General features: G+C 43.5%; 1 protein-coding gene across 3 annotated transcripts in view; it reads right to left on the bottom strand.

The window, feature by feature from the left end:
• CAMK2A (calcium/calmodulin dependent protein kinase II alpha) overlaps window positions 1-20404 on the bottom strand; it is a 258280-nt gene that overhangs the window by 69617 nt on the left and 168259 nt on the right. For all 3 annotated transcript variants that reach the window (XM_077326579.1, XM_077326581.1, XM_077326580.1), the window contains exons 5-8: window positions 16849-16914; window positions 15393-15465; window positions 13712-13814; window positions 882-965 (exon numbers count right to left, since the gene is read on the bottom strand). In XM_077326579.1, the coding sequence (XP_077182694.1) occupies window positions 882-965; window positions 13712-13814; window positions 15393-15465; window positions 16849-16914 (326 nt within the window). The remainder of the gene's footprint in view (window positions 1-881; window positions 966-13711; window positions 13815-15392; window positions 15466-16848; window positions 16915-20404) is intronic.

The following is a 20404-nucleotide window of genomic DNA, read 5'->3' as shown; positions in this document are numbered from 1 at the left end:
ACTCCGCTGTCCCATGAGAAGAAACTAGTTCACAGGGATTAAAGCAGACTGTTTTGTTGTACTGTATACAACAGATACACCACAGCAGTGTTGATCCTTAATGGCAACAAAATTACTAGTGATAAAGGGGTGAAATCAAAAGATTATTTGATCCCGGGCCAGTCTGTAACCAATTACATGCCCCCTATGGCCAGACATCATGAACTGGAGAGAACAAGAATTATTTTATCCAGTGTTCAGAACACCCTCCCTTGATTTTCTGTATGGGTGCTCAGCCCTTTATCGTAATTGCGACCCCCATATATACCTACTCCCCCACGTTTTACTAGGTCATCAGTTCTAACTTGAAAATCAGGTAAGATATCCAAGGTATATTATTCAGGAAACAATTATCACCAATGTAATCTCAACAGAATGCAAAAGTTTTGCTCATTTTTACTTATTGTTATGTGCCCCTTTCTACCAAGTTAATGTTCTGACAAGGAAATCTTGCTAGTAATATGTTGTATAAAGTAATCCACCATAGAAAATCAGGAAACCACTTGGAAAATATTTGCAAAGACTGATCAGTTATGCCTACCAGCAGCCAAAACACGCATCAGAACAGCCACCCAACACTGTGGAAAAGGTACACCTGTGTGTTTTTCGTTGGCTTCATCAAAGGAGAAACCTAGTAGAGTTATGCCTGCTTTTTCCTTGATGATTGGGGTGGCCCTTTTGGTTTTCTCTACCAAGTACAGCAAATGAGGCTTTTCAAACATCTTCTGCATCTTGAGTGGAAATATAATCAAAATCATACTTGTTGGATCATAGTGATCTCTTTCTCCTTTTACACAAGTCTACATTTAAGACACAGTGACCTATCAAACACCTTCACCTACCACATGCCCACAAGTCCACAGCTTTGCCATAAGGGTCTTTTCGGAGGACTTCTGGGGAAAGGTAACCTGGAGTGCCTGCAAAACCTGAAATAAATAGTGATAATATGCAACAAGTTAAACTTTTGCTAGAGTCTGAACTTCCAAGCTTCAGTGACATACCCAGGTGTATGTTAGTATAAGCCAAACCCAATTTGCCTTGATTTTACAATTGCCACACTTAATAGTGGATCATTTACAAAACAAAGGAAAACACACAGAACCTACATGCAGATGAGCATAAGCCAAACACAAAACATTTTTATATCCATGATGGTGATACAGGTCAATTTGTGATCCTGATATATGTAATCATCCACTGTTCCATCTTTAAAACGTCCCGCGGCGCGGGATGCCGCGGACTAAATAATTCAGTAAGGGCTGTCGGGGAGGAGTTAGGGCGGGCCCTGTCCAGGATAAAAACTCGGAAGGGGCCATCCAGGGCCAGCAGCCAATGGGGAGGTGCGCAAAATGATTTAAAATGGGTTTTAGTCCTAGTTTTCTATAACAGCAGAAATTATTCTGGGGCAACCCAGTTGTCTCCAGAAATGCTGAATCTGCACTTACTTTGTTGTGGGTTCTGTTGAATCCAGATCAATTTGAACTCGGGTCTTCCTCTATTCCACCCCCCCCATTGAAACAGAAAGTGTTCTGCACGTGATTAAGGAAGCTCAGAATGGGGAGGAAAGGCAAGTGCAACAGGAGCATCTTTCTTTTCTTGAACGGGGGAAGGGGGGAGGGAGAAGATTGAAGACAGCAGAGGAGGGGGAAAAACCCAAGAGGCAAATCTCTGCCGAGAGAAGTTAGGGCTTCTGGAGCCTCTGCTGAGAGAAGTTAGAGCTTTCCCTTTAAGAGAAACCTTGCAGCTTGGGAACGAGGAAGCCTTTGAACTGATGCGCTGGCCAATCAGGGCTTTTTTACAGCATTGCAGGCTGAGCAGCTAGTTATTTCGGGGAAAAGCAGAGAGCTGCATGCTTTCTCATACCAATTTTTCAAATACTGAATCACAGAATCATAGAGTTGGAAAGGACCTCCTGGGTCATCTAGTCCTCTAATTTATGCAACAGGTGTTTACTATAGAGTTTAGCAGTTATATTCAGCAAGCTTATAGGGCGATAGTTCTTTGGGTCTGTTTTGTCCCCCATCTTGTGAATAGGAACCACAATGCTCATTTTCCAATCGGGCGGAATAATGCCTGAATCATTTATTTGAGTAAATATCTTGGCTAATACTGGAGCTCACCAGTCCAAAAAGGATTTATACAAGTCTGGGAAAATCATGTCCTCCCCTGGAGATTTTCCTCCTGTTAATGATAGAATAAGTTTTTTTATTTCCGATTCAGTTACTTGGGACCAAGCTGGTAAAATTTGGGGATTTGTGCTTGAGGGCCATCATTCAAGGAATTGGAATAAGAACTACTAAAGATGTTTCTAAAATATACATACCAATCCTTACCAGAAATTTGGGCATCTAATTGTAAATGAGGCCTAGTCTAACCCTCTGCACTATGCAGGACACTCACAATCCTATCGCTCATCCATGCTAACCTGCCACCCCTTTGAAGGTTATTGAGGGTTTTATCCACTCTAGGATATTGCGGAGAAAAGGAGAAGGGTCATTCTGGATCAATCCTGCTTGTTGCAGAGGGAAAATTTAAAGCAGCCAAAATCAAAATGGAAATTGCTTTCAGTGGAGACAGCAGGGACTGAATTGACCTGGGATTGGAATAAAAGCTCTGTGCAGATTCATCCCCAGTCTCTTTAGTGGGAACTGTTCCTTCGATATAATGTACTTTTACTATAATACCGCAATAATACCGATATAATGTACTATAATACCGATATAATATACTTTTACTTTTATCGCAACTGCAATTTCTATATTATGCTTGCCCATAAGAAAGCCAGGTTTAAAAAACACCTCTGTAGGGTTGTGCAGTTGAGTGAAATATAAGCAAACACCCTGGAAATGTGCCCTTTCAATAAATTTTATTTTTTCTGGGTTCCCCATTATTAGATTTCTTAAAATTCTAGAAGCAATAGGAAGAACCGAATAAAACTTTTCAAAGTTGAAATATTGTTCACAACCTGGATAACTATAAAGGCTAGAAACTTGTGTGAGATAAGAAGAAAGCTGAGATTTTCAAGAAACAAAATTCAGTTTGCATTCACTATCATATTTTGGCCCCCTATTGGATGCACACCTAAACGTGATGAGAGGTTTTGTGCGTGTCAGTGAAGCTGACATCAATACTGAAAGGGATCTAAACTCCTGGAAAGAGTCACTCAAGGTGGAATGGCCATAACTGAAACACCAGACTAAGATTTATCCAGTCCCTTCAGGGATCAGTAGCCACATCAGCCGAAGACAACTGACAATTCCTGTGATAATGGGGGTTAAGGAATTTTCAAAGAGTAGCTACTGGATAGCAGCAATAATGGAAGGTGGCACTGATGAGGATCTTTAGTAGACAACAACAGTGCCACTTCAACTAACACTGGTTAGTACTGCACAGAAGGCAACAGTAATCTACTTCTGACCAATTCTTACCTTGAAAACTGTATGGTGAGGCAATCCAAAAATTAAAAAATATATAATGCTGGAAGATGGAATTCCCAAGTTGGATGGCATTGCGGAAGAGCTGAGGACAACTATGACTAGCACTATTCTTAATGACACAGCTGGATTAAAGCCAAAAGGATGTGCAGCTGTTAATGTGAGTGCATATAAAAGGAAAGTCTAAAGCTGTTTGACACCTATAATAGGAAGATGGAATGTGAAAAGTATGAATCAAGGTAAGCTCGAAATCCAATTCTGAAAAAGGAGATGTTAAAGACTACAGCAAGTATTGCACCATCACATTAATTTCTTATGCAAGTAAAGTGTTGCTCAAAATCTTGCACCAAAGACTATTACCATATATGGAATGATAAATGTCAGTTGTTCAATCTGGATTCAGAAAAGAAACAGGCACAAGAAATCATACTGCAAATTTATGGTAGTTACCAACACATACAAGAGAATTTCAGAAGAAAATCTGCTGGTGTTTCATAGACTAAAAAAATATATGGCTGGTTTTAAAATAAATGGGTGTGACACAGCACCTGATTGTTTTACTGCACAGCCTATACTCTGGACAGCAGAATATAGAATGGTCTCCAATCGAAAAATGTGTCAGACAAAGATGCTTTTTATCTCCCTGTCTCTTCAATCTGTATGCAAAACATATCATAGGGAAAGGTTGATTAGATTTTGATAAATGTATACATGTGAAAGTTTTACAACGAAGATAGCTGGCAGTTGAATAAAGTTGATGCCTTTGAAATGTGGTGTTGCAGGAGAGTTTTACAGATACCATGGACTGACAAAAAGACAAATAAGTGACTCTAGATCAATTCAAGTCTGAAGCTAAAATGACTAAACTGAGGCTATCATACCTTGGTCATGTTATGAGAAGGATGTCTGAGTGGGCATTGAATTGTAGAGTCAGCATAAAGCAGAAATTACTTACTTCACACACACAACAAATTTTGGACTTCTGCACACTCCCACATTTCACCTAAATGTACAAGAATCTTTCCACAGCCTTCAGTAAGTATGGTATAGTTCGACAAGCACTGAGAGTATTCTTTTTACATTAAGTACACTGATAAAGTAGCCATAACCCAGAACTTACTCTTTCCCCCCTGCAGTCTTTAAGCATAAAAGTGAACCTGAGTAAGCCTGTGAAGTAAGCCTGAGAGCATGACCTGAAGATTCACTGCAGCAGTGTTTATTGCACCAAGAGTTGTCAGTATGTTAGGAAACATGTTCCCTTAGCAATGCAGAAATGTTATGAAAGCTCTGACAACAGAAAATCCCCAGGTTCAGCCATGAAGGATGGGTTATTTTAAAATTATTATAAATTCCAATAGCATTAAAACACCCACACACATACAAAAGCAACTATGTGAGGCAAACATTATTTCAAACACCACACATAGAAAAACAGCTTTGAGAGAACCATCTAGAAAGGGGGTGAGGTGGTATGGACTAAAGCGCCAAGCCTCCTCCTGGAGATGTATCTGAACATGAGCAGGCAGTGTGATGTAGCGGTAAAAAAGGCGAATGCCATTTTGGGCTGTATCAACAGAGGCATCACATCAAAATCACAAGATGTCATAGTCCCATTGTATACGGCACTGGTCAGACCACACCTGGAGTACTGTGTGCAGTTCTGGAGGCCTCACTTCAAGAAGGACGTAGATAAAATTGAAAGGGTACAGAGGAGAGCGACCAAGATGATCTGGGGCCAAGGGACCAAGCCCTATGAAGATAGGTTGAGGGACTTGGGAATGTTCAGCCTGGAGAAAAGGAGGTTAGGAGGGGACATGTTAGCCCTCTTTAAGTATTGGAAAGGTTGTCACTTGGAGGAGGGCAGGATGCTGTTTCCGTTGGCTGCAGAGGAGAGGACACGCAGTAATGGGTTTAAACTACAAGTACAACGATAGAGGCTCGATATCAGGAAAAAACTTTCACAGTCAGAGTAGTTCAGCGGTGGAATAGGCTGCCTAAGGAGGTGGTGAGCTCCCCCCCACTGGCAGTCTTCAAGCAAAGGTTGGATGCACACTTTTCTTGGATGCTTTAGGATGCTTAGGGCTGATCCTGCGTAGAGCAGGGGGTTGGAGTAGATGGCCTGTATGGCCCCTTCCAACTCTATGATTCTATGATTCTATGGAAAAGGGTGACTAGAGTTGCAAAACAACAGAGGGGGGAAAAATTTGCTGATTCATTGCCTGCAGTGTGTATTTTGCCTATCAGTACTGATCTTGGGCTTCCTTTATCTATCTCAGACTGAGTTCACAAACTTCTTGCATGAATAACATTGGTAACATACTGTATGCTACCCTGAGTCCTTGGCAGAGGAGCAAGATACAATGAGATAAAAACAGAAAACAAATAAATTTGATGTACCCTAAATCCATTTAGCTGAAGATCAGAACTGAACTGTGACCTTTTGCATGTAAACAACTGTGCTCAACTACTGAGCTGTGTTCCTTTTCTAATATGAATCAGCAAATTGTAGTTATAGCTTGAAAAAGTACAAATTGTTCCCTTAACAGCTGTAACTGTATTTCAAAAATACATCAATGTGTCACGTTGATCTAATTAACCTGCATTTGTACCTGCAAAGGATCACACATTAATTGAACCACAGCTAGCACCCAAGTAGCCTTTTCTGAGAAGATTTTAATGAAGTGACTCAATATATTCAAGAAAAGTCACAACCACTAGTGGAAATGAAGCTCAAGAAACATTTTATATTGTTTAACTAGACATAGTGGCTACCACAAACTTATTAAGTTTGGGAGGCGTACACTGCCTAAATGAAGATGAGTTACTTGTTCAGGCTGCAATAATTGGAATAATTGTAATAATTGGATCTAGAATGTTTTGTATATTTTACTATTCCCAATTCTTCAAACTTTTGCAGGAATATGATACGCCAAAGATAGCAGTCAATATACATTGCCATCAATAACATAACTGTTCTGCATATCCTTATCCATGGTTCCTCCATATATTTGTGAAACAGCCTGGGGGGTGGAACATGTCTGGGTGTCCAAGTTGGAATAGGGCCAATGAGGGTGCCGCCAGCAACACTGACTGCACCCTGATTGTCCGTGCCTCTACAGCTCCCACCCTCCCTCCCTGGATGCTAGCCACAGTCCTCTCAGCACCAGGAGAGACAGAGACACACAGAGCCCTGCCAGACCAAACACGAGCCCTCATTCCCTCCTATCACTCCTGCTGCGAGGGAGGCACAGAGAGACACAGAGAAAGCTGCCCCAAGCTGCTGACCAGCCCTGCTTCCCTCCTAAGAATGAGCCCTAATTACCTTCTATGGCTCCTGCTACCACAAAGAAAGAGACACAGAGAGAGCCGCCCCTGCTGCGACAGAAGGAGAGAGAGACAGTGACAGAGAGTTGCCCCAAACTACACACCAGCCCTGCTTCCCTCCTACAAACCAGCCCTGATTACCTGCTACACCTACTGCTGCAAGGCACACCGAGAGACATGCAGCGAGAGAGAGAGACACAAAGGGAGAGATCTGCACCTCCTGGTGTTCCCTGGGTCCTAACGCCCATTTCATTCCTGGTTGCAATGGGCTTTCTTGCTAATACAAAATATGATACTGTTCAGAGCTCATTTAGAATCATAGAATCATAGAGTTGGAAGGGGCCATACAGGCCATCTAGTCCAACCCCCTGCTCAATGCAGGATCAGCCCTAAGCATCCTAAAGCATCCAAGAAAAGTGTGTATTCAACCTTTGCTTGAAGACTGCCAGTGAGGGGGAGCTCACCACCTCCTTAGGCAGCCTATTCCACTGCTGAACTACTCTGACTGTGAAATAATTTTTCCTGATATCGAGCCTATATCGTTGTACTTGAAGTTTAAACCCATTACTGTGAGTCCTCTCCTCTGCAGCCAACGGAAACAGCATCCTGCCCTCCTCCAAGTGACAACCTTTCAAATACTTAAAGAGGGCTATCATGTCCCCTCTCAACCTCCTTTTCTCCAGGCTGAACATTCCCAAGTCCCTCAACCTATCTTCATAGGGCTTGGTCCCTTGGCCCCAGATCATCTTCGTCACTCTCCTCTGTACCCTTTCAATTTTATCTACGTCCTTCTTGAAGTGAGGCCTCCAGAACGGCACACAGTACTCCAGGTAATTTGAGCAGTGGCTCTGCAGAAGTTTAAGAGCTGGGCTCCAAACAGCGTTGCTAAGTCCCCCTGAGCTGCCAGAAGGGGACAGGAAAGTAGGATTGCCAGATCCCGGTTGGGAAACTATTGCAGATTAGGGGTTTAGAGCCTGGGGAGGACCTCACTGGGATTCAATGACATCCAGCCCAGGGGTAGTCAACCTGTGGTCCTCCAGATGTTCATGAACTACAATTCCCATAAGCTCCTGCCAGCGGCTCATGGGAAGCTACTGGCAGGGGCTCATGGGAATTGTAGTTCATGAACATCTGGAGGACCACAGGTTGACTACCCCTAATCCAGCCCATCCTCCAAAGCAGTGGTCCCCAACCTTTTATCACCAGGGACTGGTCAACGCTTGACAATTTTACTGAGGCCTGGAGGGGGGGTAGTCTTTTGTCGAGGGACATCGCCGCTACCCGCCTGAACCCCTGCTCCACTTGCTTTCCCGCTGGCACTCCTGACTTCCTGCTGCCCGCTGGGAGGCGCTGCTAGTAGCAGCTGCATAGTGCCATGCTGAGGGGGAGCCCCAGGCATGGCAGCTGCTGGAGAGCACCAAAGGTGAGCCGGTGGCAGAGTGGCAGGGCAGCCCCTGAGGCAGCAGCGGGGGAGGAGGATGAGGAGGAGCCACGATCCAGTACCAACTGATCCGCGGTTGGGGACCACTGCTCCAAACGGACTCCACATGTGAGCTGGTGCTGGTTAGATACTCTCTCTCCTATCGCTACTTTCTGTCTGCGACCCCGGAGGAAGGAAATCAGCTGTTTAAGGGCTGTTCCCCATATCCTGGTGTCGGCTAGGCAGTGAGCTAGGAGCTCATGATCTACTGTGTCAAACGCTGCTGACAGGTCTAATAGTATGAGCAAAGCTGACCCGCCTCAGTCTACCTAGTGTCAGAGGTCATCCATCAGGGTGACTAGTGCTGTCTCTTCCCCATATCCAGGCAGGAAGCCTGACTGAAATGGGTCAAGCGATGAAGTTTCCTGCAGGAATGCTGCTATTTAGTCCGCAGCAGCCCTTTTCCCACAGGAATACATCCTGGGGAAGAATATTGCTGGGACTGTGAAGCTAAGTATCCTTAGCATAGTACCAAAGAGGACAAGATTGGTCTGCTCCTCTTTCCAGATCAGCAGCCCAGAAAGAAAGGAAGGAAAATAAAGTTGGTTATTTGATAGGGCTGCAAGGTCTGGGTTGGGAAATTCCTTGAGATTTAGAGGACAGAGCCTGAGGAAGGTGGGGTTTGGGGAGGGGAAAAATCTCAGCAAGGCACCATGCCATACGTAGCTTCCCAGGTAGCTATTTTCTCCAGGGGAACTGATCTCTATAACCAGGGGATCAGTTGTACTTTCAGGAGATCTCCTGTCACTAACTGGAGGTTGGTAACCCTACTACCTCTGCAGGAAAGATCAACACTTACACCCCAGGGGGGAAGAAGAGGCTGGATCAAATTCCTATCTTTTTATGCCTAGGCTGGACTTCCTTTTGCAGGGCTAGCACTAGACTGGGTTAGGTATTTCCTAACCCAGAGCTGGCATTTCTAATCTTGCCCCAGTCTCTTTTGCAGCATCACCTACTTGACAGGGTGGTTGTGATTAAAACAGAACATGAGCTACTTAGAGAAAGCGCAATTAAAAATTAAATAGGTAATAATAATTTGCTTCACCTGTACCATTAATTCAAATATGATTAGATTGTATCATCAAGTTTCCAATTTACAGGCCTTTGTCCATGCCCTCCAACTTTGTGCCAGCTCTTCTCCACAAGTCATGAGGTCACAGAAATGAGATTGGGAGCATCTAAAACACAATAGTTCCAGTTGAACTATTCAAAATCTTAAAAGACAATGCAGTAAAAGTGCTACATTCAATATGCCAGCAAATTTGGAAAACTCAGCAGTGGCCACAGGATTGGAAAAGGTCAGTTTACATTCCAATCCCAAAGAAGGGCAATGCCAAAGAATGTTCAAACTACCGCACCATTGCACTCATTTCTCATGCTAGCAAAGTTATGCTCAAAATTTTACAAGCTAGGCTCCAGCAATATGTGGACCGAGAACTTCCAGAAGTACAGGCAGGATTTCGAAGAGGCGGAGGAACTAGAGATCAAATTGCCAACATACACTGAATCATGGAGAAAGCTAGGGATCAAGATTGCAGGGAGAAATATCAACAACGTCAGATATGCAGATGATACCACTCTAATGGCAGAAAGCGAAGAGGAACTAAAGAGCCTGTTGATGCGGGTGAAGGAGGAAAGTGCAAAAGTTAGCTTGAAACTCAATATCAAGAAAACGAAGATCATGACATCCAGCCCTCTCAATTCCTGGCAGATAGATGGAGAATAAAGGTAGGACAGATTTTATTTTCCTGGGCTCTAAGATCACTGCAGATGGGGACTGCAGCAAAGAAATTAAAAGACGCTTGCTCCTGGGGAGGAAAGCTATGGCAAATCTAGACAGCATCCTAAAAAGCAGAGACATCACCCTGCCAACAAAAGTGCGTCTAGTCAAGGCTATGATCTTCCCAGTTGCAATGTATGGCTGTGAAAGTTGGACCATAAGGAAGGCCGAGTGTCAAAGAATTGAGGCTTTTGAACTCTGGTGCTGGAGAAGACTCTTGCGAGTCCCTTGGACTGCAAGGCGAACAAACCGGTCAGTCCTAGAGGAGATCAGCCCTGACTGCTCTTTAGAAGACCAGATACTGAAGATGAAACTCAGAAATTTTGGCCACCTCATGAGAAGGAAAGACTCCCCAGAGAAGAGCCTAATGCTGGGAGTGATTGAGGGCAAAAGAAGAAGGGGGCAACAGAGAATGAGGTAGCTGGATGAAGTCACTGAAGCAGTCGGTGCAAACTTAAATGGACTCCGGGGAATGGTAGAGGACAGGAAGGCCTGGAGGATCATTGCCCATGGGGTCGCGATGGGTCGGACACGACTTCGCACCTAACAACAAAACACAAAGGCTGTAGAGAAGTGATACAGTTATAGATATACTTTCTTTAATGTCATTGTGATCATTAGGACACTAATGCTATTTGACAGGATCCTTCAGTTTGGCCCCATATCAATAATCAGGACCTCTCAGAAATCAATAAAACTGTCTTTAGACCTAAAAGATCTTATTATTTTGACATTCATGCTAACAAAAACCTAGTCATAAAAGCACCTCTTACTAAAAGGTCTTCCCCTCTATCCCTGCCTCACCTTCAAATCCAAGAAAAAATCTAGTGAAAATGTGACTATCTCTTTCCCAGAAAAAGACACACACAAACTTCTTCCTCCACTTCCCCCTTGTCTCGCCCCCTTAGCTCTCCTTCCTGGACCTTTGCCCCTCCCTTCCTCTCCCTCTCTGACACTCATACACATGTGCACACATAAATGCAGACACAGACACCTTCCCCACAACTCTCCCCTTGACCCTCCCCCTTACCTCTCTATCCTGGTCTCTCCCCACTCCTTCTCTCTCAGACATGCGCACACAGACACACAGACTCCTCCCCCACCTATTCCCAAATGCCTCTCCCACTTACCTCTCTTTCCTGGGTCCTTCCCGCTCCCTCCCTTCCCCCCATCTCTCGCTCTCTCTCACACACACACATACATGCAGGAAAATATTCCTCCTCCCCCCCCCCCCACTGCCCCCTTGCCTCTCCTTCCTGGTCCCTCTCCTCCCTCTCAGACACACACACACACACACACACACACATATGCATGCTGACACCCAGACAGATTCCTTGCCCCTACTCCCCCTTCCCTTTCCCCTCCTTACCTCTTGCAGAGGCTCTCCATCCAGCGCTGGCAACTGAGGGGCTCCTTTGGGGTTCTGGCAGCAACACAGCAGAGCACTCAGCAAGGCTCAGCAAGGCCTTGCTGCTCTGCCACTGCTGGCTGTGGCTCCCCTCTTCCAAGGCTGATCCCATTATCATTTCCTTAATAGTGAGCATGTCAGTGTTCTACATTTTAAAAAACCCTTTGGGTTCAGTTTAAGGCTGGTAAGGTGAGAATCTGCCTCATAATGTGCATTTCTGATGACACTCACACCTCCCCACATATCCCATGAAGAACTTCTAAAGTGTCCCATTCCTGGCTTACATAAAATGCCTCTCTGTTCTAGATTCGGGAAGGGCAATTTGACTTGAATAAGCTGAAAAGGACCTGAATCAATGTTGAATCAGGAACATTTTGACCTATCAAAGCTGAACTGCACATCCCCTGCATTTAAACAATCCAAATCAGAAGTAGCTGAATTGCAATCCAGTGGCACTACCACCATTCAGCCAAACTGGGGAAGGATTTAAAAGGAGCAGAAAGTGTACTTGACATTATCAGTTGTTAGGCAGCTGCCCACTCCCTTTAAATGTTCCCCCACACCTTTGCAGGTAGGGGGAGGGATTTAAGTGGAGCGAGTGGCTATCTAATGACTGATAGTGACAGCTATGTCATCCACTCCCTTTAAATTCCTTCCCCCCTACGTTTGCAGAGAGCGAAGGTGAGGGGGAGCATGCATGTGCAAATCCCCTGAGAAAGTGAAGGGGTACTTGTGCATTTTAGATTCAGCCCAAATCGTTTCAGGCTAATTCCAAAACATTACAATTTGTGTGTGTGTGCACATGCCTACTCTATATCTCTGTCTGCATAACTGTTTGGGTCACTGCCTCAAACCCACAGCACACTAACAATTATCCAGCTTCTCTGTATTTATACTGTGGCTTTATATCTCATCTACGGAGGCATCATATGCACACCTTTAATTCATCTTTTCAATTATTGGCTTACGAGGTGTTTAGAGCCTGGCATGTGGAATATTTGTGCTACTTAACATGCCTGGCATTACTTTAAAAACTTAAGCATGGATATATCCAGATTTCAGTGCTTCTTTTAAATTTCCACAGAAGTCTTAACACCCTTGTTTATATGGGTTATCCCCTTGAGGGAGGTGTAAAACCAGACCAGCTGTTCATTTTAGCATAAGAATGAGAGATAGGGGAAAGAGCTGACTCTGTTACTTCCAGACTTTCCCATAGTGAACATGAGCCTTAATGAGAAGTGGGTCTCATTAATATGGATATATGTCTAAAATACAGGTGTCTTCTTGAACAAGTATGGTCATAGACTCATGAAATTTATCTTGGCCATAATTCACATAATGTAATATGTACTGCAGGTTATCTTCTTTTTATCTAGTGTGGTTATTTTGTACTGATTTAAAAGTACAATGACCCTTTGTACCACTGGATTTCTGCATTTGCTCTATTATTTTCAAAAGACTCATAACAGCAGCTTTGCAAGATTGCGAAATCATGCACAACATAAACAAAGTATTTTCTTTCTTCATATACTAACATCACATTTTGAAATAGGAATAGCACCAGGTTTGAAGGGTGGGGGTTGGGATATATGCATGCCTGTCCATGCCTACTTACTAAGGACTAAAAGAAAAAAGAGAACCTATCCCAGGCTACCAAAATCAGTATAGAATATAATATTTATACAATGCTCCTTAATAAGATATTAAATCCAACATCATAATGTGTCTAGTCTCTATTTTAAGAATTAATGAAGCAACCAGAATGGACTCTAGATTTGTGCCGTTTTCAATGTTGTTTCCTCCTATGACTGTGAAACTTATCCTAGCAAGTTTCCAATATTTCAATATTCATCCAACTCAAAGTTTTAGTATAAACTCTACTGATATAACATCGGCCTTCAGCTCGCAGGTATGGGAGAGCTTTGACAAAGCACCACTGATGAAAGATCTAAAACTGTCAACCTAAACATTTCAACTCCAACATATTCTGGACTGTAACCAAAAAGTTTTTAAGGGACAATTAAATATAGAATGAAAGAGGGTTTGGCTTTCTTTAAATCCCTACACTGCATGAAAATAATTACTGTGTACTCTGTTTCCATGCTCTGATGTTCAACTAATGCATCAGGCATGCCAATAACTCTTTGTTTGGGTTTTTAAGATTCATAATGTGTTCAGAGCAATGGCAGGAACAGAAAAAAAGATGCTGTGGGGGACACAGTTGAAAGCCCAGCTTTTCCACTCACCAAACCACGCCTGCTGCTCTCCTTCCACTTCAATGGCAAGGCCAAAGTCAGCCAATTTAACAGCAGCCCCCTTCAGTTTGGATGCAAGTAGAAGGTTCTCTGGCTACAGGAGGAAAAAGTGCAATGGCATGGGTAAGTGACCAAGATACTGACAGAGGCTTCGGCCCTGAGAACTGGGAATATAAGTGCACAATCTGTTTTATAGGAATCTGTACCCCTTCACACACACATGGGCATGCCCTGTTAATGTGCACTGAAGCAAGTGTGAGTTTTGGCAATGACAAAGTCAAACTTACAATTAAGGCTTAAGCAAATGGATTTCATATTACCTAATTAATTTGAGCCAACCTGAATATTTGCTTGCCAGGTGAGATGCTGAATTCAGGGCTGATTCTGTACTTACTTTGTTTATTCTGTTGTGGATCCTGCTGAATTCAGATTGATTTGAACTTGGGTCTTTCTCCCCCCCCCCCCATCCCCATCGAAACAGAAAAGTGTTCTGCATATGGTTAGGGAAGCCCAGGAAAGGGGGGAGGGGGAAGTCAAGCGCAACAGGAGCCTCTTTCTTCTCTTGAAGGGAAGAGGATTGGAGACAGCAGAGGAGGGAGAAATAAGCCAAGAGGCAAATCTCTGCTGAGAGAAGTTAGAGCTTCTGGAGTGTCTGCCGAGAGAAGTTAGGGCTTCCCCTTTAAAACAAGCTTGCAGCCTGGGAACAAGGAAGCCTTTGAACTGAAGACTTGACCAATCAGGGCTTTTCTACAATGTCGGAGGCTCAGTAGCAAGCTAGTTTGGGACAAGCAGAGATCTGCATGCTTTCTCATGCCAATTTTTCAAATATTGAGAGTTATATCCACTCTAGGATATTGCGGGGGAAAGGTAGGGTCACTCCGGATCAATCATTCTAGTTGCAGAGTGAAAATTTAAATCAGACAAAATCAAAATGGAAATCACATTCAGTAGAGACGGCAGTGACTGAATCGACCTGGAATTGGAATAGAAGCTCCGTGCAGATTCAGTCCAGCAGGATCCACAACGGAATAAACAAAGTAAGTGCAGAATCAGCCTAGGGTTGCCAGGTTCCCAAGTGGAGGGTAGGCTTGGAAGGTAGGGTTACCAGATCAAGCCTGGGAGCCACCTAAAGATTTTGAGGTATAGCTTGAGGAGGTCAGGGATTTCAGTGGGATACAATGCCACCAAGTCCATTCTCTGAAGCATCTATTTTCCCCAGAAGAACTGATCTCTGTAGCCTGGAGATGAGCTGTAATTCCAGGGGATCCCCAGGTCCCACCTGGAGACTGGCATCCCTAGTACACACATACAAACACACAGGTCCTTTTCACTTTACTAGGGAAAGCTTCCAGAAGTTCCACTAGCCCACTAGGTGGTAACTTTTAGTGGGAAAATGGTATGAAGGCAAAAGGTTACATAGCCCCTTCTACCCCAGCAGTGGTCTTCTCCTTTAAATTGCAATCCCAAGAGCTTCATTATAAGCACTGAAAAGATCACAAAACTAGACAGAATGAATAGCTTTGCTCTGAGAAGGTCATGTACTTCAGCCACAGAGTTATTCTGTCTCTGGGAAAGATATACCATAATTAATTATCCACACTTTTCAGTTAGATGAAGGAGAATAAAAGTATCCAATCTTCATACATAAAAAACTAGATATTAAATATTTTACCTTTAAGTCCCGATGCACTACCCCCATCTGATGGCAATGTAAAACAGCTTCCAGGATCTGCTGGATGCAGTGACTAGGGAGAAAGGACACTGTCAGGACCATGGGTAGGGTAGGGTAGGGTAGGGTAGGGTAGGGTAGGGTAGGGTAGGGTGTTCAGCAGAGGCCAAATGTTTTAGGAATCCAATTTTTTAAAATTTATATTTCCCCCCACAGCTCCCATAATATATTCTCCCCCCCCCCCACATCTGCCTTTTGTTGCTTCCATGTCTGAGGCATGGCTCAGAGCCCTACCCTTTGTGGTTTGCTGCAAGACAGAAAACAAAAGAACAAATCTGATTGCCACTGAGACTATTCTAGAAGGGTCATTAGAGTCATTCAGACTCCTCTGGTGAAAACCAGGAACGGAACACTGCCAATTTCTTTATGAGCTTGCAGGATTGCTGAAGGTAATGAGCAAAAACAACTTGATTAGTTTCACACGGAAATGAGTGTAGTGGATGGAATAGTAAAAGCAAAATCCACTGTTCCCATGTTGGTAGATTTCCCCCATGGCAGCTTGATAAAACACACACACCATGTTGCAGGCATGTGGAAAACAGAAAATGAGGGCCCAGGTGCTAGAACAGACAAAACAGCTGTCTGCAAATGAAATTACTCTATTAGCATCCTTCAAAAATGTAAACAAAGTAATTGGCTATAATGTTCTTGATATACAGGAAACTCAATAAAAGCTATTTAAAGGGAAATCAGGTTGATAATTTAGCCTCTAACACAAAGGCTATGATTCTAAATCCAGCTGAACTAATTTCAAAGTTTAGGCTGGACATCTTTAATTTTTTGAATAGCAGTAGTTTGTTTTGCCAGATGCACCAACAGATATGCCCTAAACCAGCTGTGTAAACTAGAGGAACAAAACTCCACACAGACACCTATTCACCATTCTGCACAAATCCAAAACTGTGATCAAGCCTAAACTAAAAGCCAGCAAATTTAATTTGCTTTGAAATTTTAGAATGCAATGAAATAGAGATCACTGCAAACCAAAACATCCTCAAATAATAGCAAATTCACGCTTTATGATCAGGATTAGAATAGTGGATGTCTTTTTCAATCTAATTGAATCAGATCCCTAAACAAGAATTTACAGCAATACACCAGTAGAAATATATTTCATAATATAGATGCCAGTCCAGTAGCACCTTACAGGCGTATTACAGGGTATGAATTTTCAAGAGTCAAAGCTCCCTTTGTCTATTGCAGGCCAACACAGCCACCCTCTGAAACTATCACAATGTAGTTGTAACTAACGGAGCATGGAGATGCAATGGAGAAATGAAGCAATGCAGTAATTTCTTTAGTGGTGGCTGCAGCAGGGCAGGCTCAACACCCTATTTTACCAGTATCAGAGACCAAGCTCTGTCTGACTGTTTCTTATCAGTTAGCTGTTTCTACTTACCTGGCATCTGCTTCACTGTAGTATTCTCTGGCTACAATATCCTCAAACAGCTCCCCACCCGTGACCCTGCAAAGGAATTACAGAGCAGTAATCAGCTTCAATATTACAATTATGAAATACTGTCACTGCCTTGTGTAAATTCTCCTACCCTCCCCGTCCCCCTTGTACAATCATTTGTCAGTGCAGCACTGTTGATCCCTGGTCCAAGTGACATGGATTGAATTATGCACAGTACTACTCTGCCTTCTGTCTGTGTTTAAATTGAGCCGCAAACAGATGAACCTGCAAATAAAACCCGTTACAGGTTGCGTGCAAGCAAATAGTTGTACTCTTGCTACTGCAAGAGGAGTACTGTTTGCACAGAAATTGCCTCTGCTGCTTACTCCACTCTTCAGACAGGCAGACCACCTGCCTTCTCCAATCCTTAAGAACCCTGCATGTTTAACTGACCAAACATTTATTTTCAATTTTTTTAAACCCAAGTTTTTTATGCTTGAAAAAACATTCCAAGATGGACTGACACAAGGCCAAACAACTAACCAACAGCCCTGTTCCCAGGCACATGACTGAAGCAGGAACCAACAATCAGATTTGTATGAATCTCTGTTACAGGCCAAAAAGAACCACACAAGGATTGTTTATCTTCTCCCACTTACAGTCCCACCACTTCCTTACCACCCTAATCACACACTTCTTCAGCATTCTTCGGATGCTCTACTTCCACTGCAGTTTTACAGCCAGGGTAGCAAAGGAGGGATCAGAAAGAAGAGCAGCTAAGCAAAGAAGAGATTGTGGGAGATATATTTATGATTACTTAACTGCCAATCTACTGTGTCTCAGAGGAACAGGGCAGAAAACCTGCAGCACTAAGCAAGTTCTTTAAAATAAGTCTGAGAACAGTGCAGGAGTAGCTGACCCTCCAGAGGCTCCCTGTTAAATATGCTAATGGTTGCTCTAAGGAGTTTGAAGGGCTGATCTGCATAAAGAGCTATGCTAATTCTCTTAAACTGGATGCTGCCAAACACTATGTAAAATCTCATCTGTTTAGCAGCTACTGTCTCAACAGAGCTGGCATATCTTACAACTCAGGAACCCCCAAAGCTGACAGATCCTTAGCCAGATTTCTCACCTCTTTAATTTTTAAAAAAATGTATGTGAGGGAGGAGTGGACTAAATGGGATTGGGATTATTATTGTACTATATAAAGGAAGTTATTTCCTCTCCCCAGCACACCATTTTCCCAGACATGACTAAAGAAATATTTTTTCTAGCAGAGTGAAATAATTTTTTTTGCCACAAATCTCCTTTTCTCAGTCATTCATTAATGGGCTAAGTGCCCCCTTTGGGTTACAGGCAACAGGAGGGGTTCCTTCAACTCCCAGATTAAGCCCAGAATTTGAAAATGTTCCATCACAGGGCTGCCAAGACCCCCATAAGCCCTAGAAAAATATCTGCCAATCATAGAATCATAGAATCATAGAATCATAGAATCATAGAATCATAGAATCATAGAATCATAGAGTTGGAAGGGGCCATACAGGCCATCTAGTCCTACCCCCTGCTCAACGCAGGATCAGCCCTAAGCATCCTAAAGCATCCAAGAAAAGTGTGTATCCAACCTTTGCTTGAAGACTGCCAGTGAGGGGGAGCTCACCACCTCCTTAGGCAGCCTATTCCACTGCTGAACTACTCTGACTGTGAAAAACTTTTTCCTGATATCTAGCCTATATCGTTGTACTTGAAGTTTAAACCCATTACTGCGTGTCCTCTCCTCTGCAGCCAGCAGAAACAGCATCCTGCCCTCCTCCAAGTGACAACCTTTCAAATACTTAAAGAGGGCTATCATGTCCCCTCTCAACCTCCTTTTCTCCAGGCTGAACATTCCCAAGTCCCTCAACCTATCTTCATAGGGCTTGGTCCCTTGGCCCCAGATCATCTTCGTCGCTCTCCTCTGTACCCTTTCAATTTTATCTACGTCCTTCTTGAAGTGAGGCCTCCAGAACTGCACACAGTACTCCAGTTGTGCTCTGACCAGTGCCGTATACAATGGGACTATGACATCTTGTGATTTTGATGTGGTGCCTCTGTTGATACAGCCCAAAATGGCATTTGCCTTTTTTACCGCTGCGTCACACTGCCTGCTCATGTTTAGTTTACAATCCACAAGTACCCCAAGGTCTCGTTCACACACAGTGCTACCTAGAAGCGTATCCCCCATCCAGTAGGCATGCTTTTCATTTTTCTGACCCAGATGCAGAACTTTACACTTATCTTTATTAAATTGCATCTTGTTCTCATTTGCCCATTTTTCCATTGTGTTCAGATCTCGTTGAACTCTGTCTCTATCTTCCGGAGTATTTGCCAGTCCTCCCAATTTGGTGTCATCTGCAAACCTGATGAGTAGTCCCTCCACCCCCTCATCTAGATCATTAATAAATATGTTAAAAAGTACCAGGCCGAGCACCGAGCCCTGAGGTACCCCACTACTCACCTCTCTCCAGTCTGATGAAACACCATTGACAACAATGAGTGCGGTTCTCTAACCAATTCCCTATCTACCTAACTATCTGAAAATCCAGATTGCAGTCCTTCAACTTATCCATCAGAACATCATGGGGAACCTTGTCAAAAGCTTTACTAAAATCCAAGTAAATGACATCAACCGAATTTCCTCGATCCAGCAAGCCTGTTACTTGGTCAAAAAAGGAAACTAGGTTGGTCTGGCAGGACCTGTTGGAGACAAATCCATGCTGACTTCCTTGGATCACCAAATTGCTCTCCAGATGTTTGCAGATCGCTCCCTTTAATATCTGCTCCATTATCTTCCCCACAACAGAGGTCAGACTCACTGGTCTGTAGTTTCCTGGGTCATCCTTCCTCCCTTTTTTGAAGATTGGAATAACGTTTGCTTTCTTCCAGTCCTCCGGGACATCTCCAATCCTCAAAGAGGTCCTGAAGATGATGGACAAGGGTTGTGCAAGTTCTCCGGAAAGTTCTTTGAGCACTCTCGGGTGCATTTCATCCAGACCAGGGGATTTGAACTCATCCAGTGCAGCTAAATGCCTCTCGACAACCTTTCTATCCATGTTAACCTGCCACCCAGACACTATCCTTTGGCTACGGCCATCTCTAGATGTGCCTAAACACTTTGACCTGTGGGAAAAAACAGATGTAAAATAGGCACTTAGCCTTTCTGCTTTCTCTGCATCTTTCGTTAGAGTTTGTCCATCCGCACCCAACAGTGGGCCTATTGCCTCCTTTACTTTATGTTTGCTCCTCACCTAACTGAAAAATCTTTTCTTGTTACAATGGGCTTCCCTGGCCAATCTTAGCTCACTCTCAGCTTTGGCCTTTCTGATGATTGATCTACAGTGCCTAGTAACCTGTAGGTACTCTTCTTTAGAGCTCTGTCCTTCCCTCCATTTCCTGAACATTTTCCTTTTCTTTCTTAGTTCCTCTTGAAGTTCTCTGTTCATCCAAATAGGCTTCTTAGATCTCCTGCAGTGTTTTCGTCTTTCTGGGATAGTCATTGATTGAGCATGCAATAGCTCTTGTT

The sequence above is a fragment of the Paroedura picta genome, chromosome 3 (genome assembly GCF_049243985.1).
Source record: "Paroedura picta isolate Pp20150507F chromosome 3, Ppicta_v3.0, whole genome shotgun sequence".
NCBI classification, from domain to species: domain Eukaryota; kingdom Metazoa; phylum Chordata; class Lepidosauria; order Squamata; family Gekkonidae; genus Paroedura; species Paroedura picta.
This window is presented reverse-complemented; position numbering and strand designations above follow the sequence as displayed.